This window comes from Odontomachus brunneus, unplaced genomic scaffold (assembly GCF_010583005.1).
Source record: "Odontomachus brunneus isolate Ranch 3 - 2012 unplaced genomic scaffold, Obru_v1 Obru_scaffold_015, whole genome shotgun sequence".
Classification (NCBI taxonomy): Eukaryota; Metazoa; Arthropoda; class Insecta; order Hymenoptera; family Formicidae; genus Odontomachus; species Odontomachus brunneus.
In genome coordinates, this window is record NW_022639465.1 from 821,826 (window position 1) to 830,087 (window position 8,262).

Consider the following 8,262-nt stretch of genomic DNA (forward strand, 5'->3'; position numbering starts at 1 on the left):
TCTTGCGTGAACTTGGCACACCATATTAAAAATGTGACATTTTTTTTGCAGTTCTGATACTCTCTTGAATAGTTCTAGAGCTCTATGCAAGAACTTTTCAAGAGAGTATCAGAACTGCAAAAAAATAGACTTTCAAAAAAAGGTGCGCTAAGTTCTCGCAGCGCACCTAATCAGTAAAATCAACTATTTCTTTAGAACTATTGTTATATATGATATAGAACTCTAGAACTATTGTAAAACAAACCGGAACTCTAAAGAAATAGTTAATTTAAATAGTTTTCTTGATTAGGTGCGCTGCGAGAACTTAGCGCACCTTTTTTTAAAAGTCTATTTTTTTGTATTTAATGACCGGAACTATTCAAAATTGTTGCATAGAGCTCTAGAACTATTCAAGAGAGTATCAGAACTGCAAAAAAAATGGCACATTTTGAAATATGGTGCGCCAAGTCTTGGCACACCATATTTCAAAATGGCACATTTTGAAATATGGTGCGCCAAGTCTTGGCACACCATATTTCAAAATGTGCCATTTTTTTTGCAGTTCTGATACTCTCTTGAATAGTTCTAGAGCTCTATGCAACAATTTTGAATAGTTCCGGTCATTAGATGCAAAAAAATAGACTTTCAAAAAAAGGTGCGCTAAGTTCTCGCAGCGCACCTAATCAAGAAAACTATTTAAATTAACTATTTCTTTAGAGTTCCGGTTTGTTTTACAATAGTTCTAGAGTTCTATATCATATATAACAATAGTTCTAAAGAAATAGTTGATTTTACTGATTAGGTGCGCTGCGAGAACTTAGCCCACCTTTTTTTAAAAGTATATTTTTTTGCATTTAATGACCGGAACTATTAAAAAATGTTGCATGTGTACAACCAACTCGTGATTGATTTATGACATCTTAAGATGACAATACTTAAGATAATCTTAAATATAAGATCTGACTATGAATTCCGCCCATAGTCGGATTTTATTTTTAAAGCTGGCTTAAGTTCATTTTCAGATACTCCGTAGCCAATGAAATGATCCGTTCATCATCTGAAGATATACTTAAGCTGGTGGCACATAAGTCGGTATTTATAGTCCGATCTTATATTTAAAATCATCTTAAGTACTGTCTTGAAACGTCATGAACCAATCACAATGCCGTATTCGCATCTTAAGATATTACTTAAGACTGTCTTGAAATAAGATTCGACTATGAATACCGGCCATAGAAAAACTTAAGCAGTAAAATGTAAGCAGTAAGCAAATTGACCAATCACAGTCATTGTTTCTTCTTACGGTCCAAGAATCGACGACAGTGATTGGTCAATTTGCTTACTGCTTACGTCATACTGCTTAATTTTTTCTGTGTGTCACAGCCCTTAAGCGTCTTCTACAATGGCAGTAGGAGTAGTAGAAAGAAATAAGCAGTAAGCAAATTGACCAATTCCATTCTCACGTTTCAAAAATAATCGATTGTGATTGGTCTATTTACTTACTGCTTATTTCTTATTACTACTCCTACTGCCATTGTAGAAGACGCTTTAAATATAAAGCCCATTCTATAATTGCGTAAGCGTAGTCGTGAACGTAAGAGTCAACCAATCTGAATGTTTTATTCACTGATTGCTTTACTCTGATAGGTTGTCGTAATCACTTTCAATCACGTTCACGCAATTGTTGAATGAGCTTAAGATTTCACTATGAATACCGACCATAGGAAATTTTTTACGATTTGACATCACTGGGGCGAACGTTGTTCTTACGATTGGCGAACCTAGCTATAATAATAACAACAGAGTATCAAAGTTGATCGGAGTGTGTCACGTTCTTCTCCTTCGTGCAGCAATGTAATATTATAGTGCGTGTTTGTAACGATTGTGCTATTAACAAATATGAGCGGCGATTGAAAAGTTGATTGTTGTTCAAGAAATTCGAATCCATCATACGTACTGGAAACAGTGCAAATATACATTTAGAGGTTAGGAATAGGTATGTTCAACGCTGTCGTTTTATTTTTATTGACCTACAATTGATTCCGCACTGATCTGTTTGACACTTCCTCCTCGTTTTAAACAATCACAATCCAATTCCGCCTCGTGTAGATATATTTGTTCGCCGTTGATACAGCTTTCTTCATATAGGTTAAGTGCTTAATCATCCGTCACAAGAACTTTAATCCACCAATGCTTGTACTCCATGACCTCTTACGTAGTTATTTAATTTAAAGCAATGTATCAATGACCTGTTATGTAAAATGCATGCATTCGGTCGGTGTTCGTTTGTGATATTGAAATTTTGCGTGATAACAATACATAAATACCTTATCAATTAGTCATCTTTTTTACTCGTGTTTTAATTTTTTGCGAAAGTACACACACACTTGTTCTAAATTTAATTTGCATTAAATACAGAAGGAATATCGTTAACGTTGGTGGACCTATTGAATTTATATTTAGGACATACGTTTGAATTATATTTCTTAAGAGCATACGTATGCTTTCTAAAAATAGTCGATCACATCCAATTGCCACTGATGTCAGTGTCGCAATAAGAGCACGATCGTTCTTGGTACAAAACAAGGATGCGATAATGTATATTATTATATGATAATACACATATTATCGTATCAGTAATATTTATTATTAAATTAATAATATTTGTTATCAGTAATATGTATGTATGTATATATATACATACATACATACATACATATTGGTATCTTTCTAAAGTTAGCAGAAATTTGCAAAGTCAAATCACACCTATTGGATTTAGTACTCATTTTGTACTAATTTGTGTCATTAATTAGAATTTTGTATTCTATACACCATTGTATCCTATATACTATTTCAAAAAAAGATGTGGCACTTTTAACTTTATACTTTAATGAAGCTAGTAGGATCATAAAAAAATAAAGACAAAGGTGGCATATAAAGAACAAAATTTTTACTAATTTATACTATAAAATAGAAAATAAAATAATGAATACATATAAAAATTATAATTTTAATGAGATATTAGATAATACGAATTGTAGCGATTGAACTAAAAAATTAATCATGTCCTAATTATTGAATAATACAGACTTAATGATTGAATGCTCATTAAATAATATTACAAATTGGTATAAAGAAATATCTTATAATAAACTTTCAAAGGTTCTTTTTTTAGAAATATTAAATACAAATATATTATTAATATTACAATAAATTTGGGACAAAGTTTAGTTTTTATGGGAGATAACACATTTATCTTATCAATATTATTTTTGTTATGAATAATGAATATGGCTCTTATTTTAAACTTATATTAATAAAAGTAACTTATAAGCCTTCTGATTAGCTTATAAACACTTTAGTTTATAAATATAAATATTATACATTTAGAGGCAGTCTTATCGATGAAGTTATTTATTAATTGTTCAGAATAAGAGCTGTTATATTGATTTCATCATTTTGTTATAATCCATCATTTATTATATTCATCACTAACAACTATAAAAAAAAATTGACAATTGAATATTCATTGCAGTTCTTTTATTTCAGTATTTTGTTATATATAAGATAAAAAGAATGGCTGAAAAAGAGAAAGCCGCTCCCTCATCCATGACCCAGTGCTATGAAAATTATATTATAGTCGATGTTGGTGCCAATCTTACAAATAAAAAGTACAGTCGGGACTTAGACAGTGTGATACAAAGGGCGAAGGATGCTGGCGTGCAGAAAATCATGGTGACAGGTGCGAGTATTCGTTCCAGCAAAGAAGCACTGAGGCTAACTAGAATATATCCTGGGACTCTGTATTCGACCGCGGGCGTGCATCCACACGACGCCAAGTCGTGGGAGGATCCTGACACCCCGCAAGAGCTGGAAAGCATAGCCGGCAATCCGGAATGCGTGGCGATCGGCGAGTGCGGCTTGGACTATAGCCGCGACTTTTCAGCGCCGGAAACGCAACGCGCAGTCTTTCACAAACAAATAGAATTGGCCTGTACGTTGAACAAGCCGTTAATTATACACGAGAGAGGAGCGCAGAAAGATGTACTGGAGGTCCTTGGTCGATACAAGAATCGCTTACCGCCCGTTCTCATTCACTCCTTCATCGGCACCGCGGAAGAGGCCCAAGTTTACCTGGACCAAGGATTTTACCTGGGTATCACGGGCTACCTGTGCAAAGACAAATCCGACAGCGGGATAAGACAACTGTTAGAGGGAGGACAAGCACCATTAGACCGAATTTTGGTCGAAACCGACGCGCCGTTCATGTATCCTAATACTAGAGCCAGTAAATTACCAGTACATGTGAAGGATGCTCTGACCACGCGATCTATGACGTTTCTCCACCGTTACTGTACCTTTCAACGTAACGAACCGTGTGCCTTGCCAGCGATTGTGGAAATGGTGGCGGCGTTTATGCGAACTACTCCGGAAGAAGTTGCGCTGGCTACAGCTTTTAACGCTCTGAAACTATTCGGTTTAAATCAATGATATTAATGTCGGATCTCGAAGTTTCTGATAAAATGGTGCTAGTAGGTGCTACATGGAAGTTACATTCTTAATGCATATTAATGCTTCATTTTTGAGCCCCCGATATTTCTATTTCTTTACGACGTTCTCTTTTTTTTATGAAGTGGTAGCGAAACCGGCTGCTTGTAGACCACTTAACGAAGTTTACTGATAAGTTTGTATGAATCTGTATTAATTGAAAGATCACAAAAATTTGTATTTTTTTTTGTGATATCTATATACATTTAATCCATTATCTATATACATATGTCACATGTATATACAAAATATTTTTATTATAATGATATTTCTGGACTTATATTTCTGGATTTCCGCGTTTTTCTTCATTTCTTCATAAAATATTGTTTAGATAGTATATATAACAGATACGTAGAGTCCAGTATTATACATTTCATTGTTGATGTATTATAAATATTTTCATACAAATAAATTGTTATATAGATATTTTGTCGAATGTACATTTATCCTTACACAATAAATAAGTTAGATTTAGATTTTAAAGACAAGGAACTATACATTGAGAAGGGAAATAATAGAGTAGGTTATGCCAGTTACTCATAATTAAATACAAATAATTTGTTTCTTGTTTTATATACTTTAAAACTTTTTCTATCTTAATCTGTCGATTCTGATTTTTGGTTGAAGTACAGCTATTTATAACTGTAAAATTGAATCACATATATCTATTATGTAAAATTGTTATATAATCTCTCATTGTACCATTAGTGTCAAATATTTTCGAAATATTTCAGCAATTGTTTCATGAGAACAATATATTTTCTATATTATTAATTATGATGAAAATATTTTTTTTTAATTAGTTGAGACTAAACGATCTTCACATTTCAGCTTTATAGCTTGCATTAAGTACGGAATTTTTTCGTATTCGGGAAGCTTCATCCAAAAATTCGAATTTATACCAACTGCGCTGGACTTGGTTAGCACTTCTGCAGACTTTATTTTTAACGCCCATGTACTTTTTAATCTTTGCGAATTCACAGCATATGCTTTATTTGGAAGATTGAAAATAAGTATTCTGAAACGCAAAATAACGCGTTAGCAACGAGCGAGTGATTAAAAATAAACAGCTGTAATACGTTAAATTGAGAACGTTCTTACATTTGACTTTCACTTGGAGTTTGTAAATCTTCAACATAGGTAATTCTATCGCTAATAGTATCTAAATTAATTGCAATAGGATATCCACCTTTTCTCATTACAACCACATGATCTAAAATGACAAAACGTTATTAATATATTTGTTTATGTTGAAAATAATTATATAAGATGTTAGTATACAGTGAAAATAGTGAAATTTTAAATTACTTGAACTATACTAATTTAAAACATTTAGCATTATCTGAGAGAGAGAGAGAGAAAAAGAGAGAATCTATTTAATAATTAAATTAAATAATTGTGGAGAACAATATGTTACATCTTATTAACCACAAATGAAAATATTTAATGACATCTTACCAATATGATGGCCAAGTTTTGTCTTTAAATCATTATGGACATATTGTGAGCCACCTAATGCTCGTTCCAATCCTAGTTTGAGAGAACATTCAAGTGCAGGATTCAGATTCATATTAGCATACTCAAGTAAGTTTTGTTGCGGCCATGGCCCATCGTACATGGGATATAGCGCTTTAACACTTTGATATAAAAGTAATATTTCTTCTATACAAATATGTCTCATTGTTTCATCAGTTCTTATAGTTCTGGAGAAGACTTTATTGAGTAAATCTGGATTGTAATAATCTAACGCAAGCAGATATAGAGTGAATCTACTTAATAAATTATTGCTTTTATCGTAGTTATCGTAAGATCTGCAATTTCCTTCAATATTTTCTATTATTGCTTCTCTTATAGTGTCCCAAAATACTGGCTTGTAATCAGCATTAACAAATCCTTGTAGAAGAGATATCATATTTTTCTGCGACTCATTTTTTAAAAGAGTCGGATTCTCGGAGCATTCTGCTGCCAGACATTTTAACAAGGGTATATGTATATGATCCAGAAGGTTCAACAAGTTGAGCACATTGATACCTTCTGTATAACCAATATTGGAGGATAACGCTGAATTGATAAGAGTATCCACGAATACTTCATTGTAAAGTATATGTTTTCTGTAACAATAATATAACATAAGGATTCTTATTATACTTTTCATATATAATATTGATATAACAATTATATAACATACTTTAAAATGGCAACTTTTAATTTTTTAAGTATTGTTGCTATGTCCTTGATACTTAATTCGTCCACCTTGGATATAAGAATCTTTTGTACATTGGGTAATATTTCATACCCTAGCGGAGATAGCTGAGGCATCATGCACAAGCTATAAAAGATTGACTTGGCTGCTTGTATATTCCAAGTATGTTTATGCTTACACAATGACTTCAAAATTATATCATTTATATTTTGATTTTGTATATTATGGTTACTCATAAATCTCAATGAATCCATCAGAAAAAAAATGTCATCTGTCTCTAATTTTGTTGGTAATTGTATCTCAAACACTACACTCATAGCTATCAATAAAGCATCTCTCAAGGGTGTACTTTCCATTCTTTTTAATAAGAAGGATAAAAATATTATATTACGAATAGACATTTCATTTACATTTGCTCTAATCATTTGTAATAGTGATTGAATCAACAAGGTATTGCCTTGAGTCTGGAAATATATGAGTATCTTCAAGCATTTAATGACATTATTTATATTCAAGTATCTAACACCTCTATTTATTATCTCACACAAATGTATAAAGCCTATGTGACTTTCAATATGATCTAAATTCTTTATTCTTTTCGCAGTGTCAAATAACACAAATAAAGTATTGACTGCATCATTCAGAGACATATTTATATGATTTGTTGCTACTACATCTAGTATTTTCATAGGTTCTGGTGCTACTTTAATAGTGTAAGATGTTTTCCTTGACAAAGATATAGTAACATTTCTCAAATCTGTATGACCTGTAAAATATTTTTCTAGAACATTATATTCATCTCTTACAAATATATACAAAATTTTCAATTACCAGAAAAATTACTGCTATACATCTGTGATGCATTCTGTATACACTGCAATGGTGCTATATAATTTGACAAGGCCATCCAATTACGTGTAATTGGATATATCTGCAACAGTCTCTTCAAAGCCCTTTCCATTTTTTATGAAGTTGATGTTATACTACAGCAGCAGTTAATCTGTAAATTATAAAACAGTATTAACTATGCATGCTGTTATCACTAAAACGTTACCGACTTATTTTAATAATATTAATATGTTAAATAATCGATTTAATAATATTAATCTCATTGAGTTATGTGAATGTAATTAGAGTGCTGAGATAATTTGTATTAACAGCAAAATATATTACCCGGATTATGATTACTAGTATAAAATAATAGGTTAGAAACTCTTATTGATATTGAATTTTCTCTAGATACATTTCGAGTATTTATTTACTTCGTACTTGAAAAATTATTGATAAATATCATCAGTGTAAAAGTAAAATAACACTAATCAAGTAAGTAAAAACTCACTACTTTAGTAAAAGCTCGCTACTTTACTACAGTCAGATGTAATAAGACAGTTTTTTCCGATTTACATAGGTGCAGAACAACGCAGCCAACTTCCAGAATGATATCGTATATTTCACTTGAACTGGAATATAGAGACATTTAGATTATTTTCAAAAATAATCGACTGTGATTGGTCAATTTGCTTGTAACTTAT

General features: G+C 31.7%; 2 protein-coding genes across 4 annotated transcripts; one reads left to right on the forward strand and one right to left on the reverse strand.

Moving 5' to 3' along the window:
- The first annotated feature begins 1,735 nt into the window (after positions 1-1,735).
- Positions 1,736-4,951, forward strand: LOC116841262 (3'-5' ssDNA/RNA exonuclease TatD). The gene is made up of 2 exons (XM_032808988.1): positions 1,736-1,975; positions 3,529-4,951. The coding sequence occupies exon 2, from the start codon at positions 3,556-3,558 to the stop codon at positions 4,468-4,470; it is 915 nt and encodes a 304-aa protein (XP_032664879.1). The 5' UTR covers positions 1,736-1,975; positions 3,529-3,555; the 3' UTR covers positions 4,471-4,951.
- Positions 4,766-8,182, reverse strand: LOC116841261. 3 transcript variants are annotated; one of them, XM_032808987.1, is made up of 6 exons: positions 8,070-8,182; positions 7,562-7,730; positions 6,716-7,496; positions 5,986-6,638; positions 5,629-5,740; positions 4,766-5,545 (listed from the first exon to the last, which is right to left on the reverse strand). In XM_032808987.1, exons 2-6 carry the CDS (start codon positions 7,689-7,691, stop codon positions 5,323-5,325), a joined length of 1,899 nt encoding a protein of 632 aa, XP_032664878.1. In that variant the 5' UTR covers positions 7,692-7,730; positions 8,070-8,182; the 3' UTR covers positions 4,766-5,322. The 3 variants fall into 3 exon arrangements, with proteins under 3 accessions (XP_032664878.1, XP_032664877.1, XP_032664876.1); XM_032808986.1 differs by having other exon boundaries at positions 5,323-5,545; positions 8,000-8,135; XM_032808985.1 differs by lacking the exon at positions 8,070-8,182 and adding an exon at positions 7,904-8,063 and having other exon boundaries at positions 5,323-5,545.
- Between the last annotated feature and the right edge of the window lie 80 nt (positions 8,183-8,262).

What these genes read in the sequence shown, in the direction of transcription:
- LOC116841262 (XM_032808988.1), top strand. Translation starts at nt 3,556, where the DNA reads ATGGCTGAAAAAGAGAAAGCCGCTCCCTCATCCATGACCCAGTGCTAT.
- LOC116841261 (XM_032808987.1), bottom strand. Translation starts at nt 7,691, where the DNA reads ATGGAAAGGGCTTTGAAGAGACTGTTGCAGATATATCCAATTACACGT. An exon ending in GTATAGCAGTAATTTTTCTG is followed by an intron (nt 7,497 to 7,561) that starts GTAATTGAAAAT and finishes AATATTTTACAG; the next exon opens with GTCATACAGATTTGAGAAAT. An exon ending in ACTCCAAGTGAAAGTCAAAT is followed by an intron (nt 5,546 to 5,628) that starts GTAAGAACGTTC and finishes TTTGCGTTTCAG; the next exon opens with AATACTTATTTTCAATCTTC.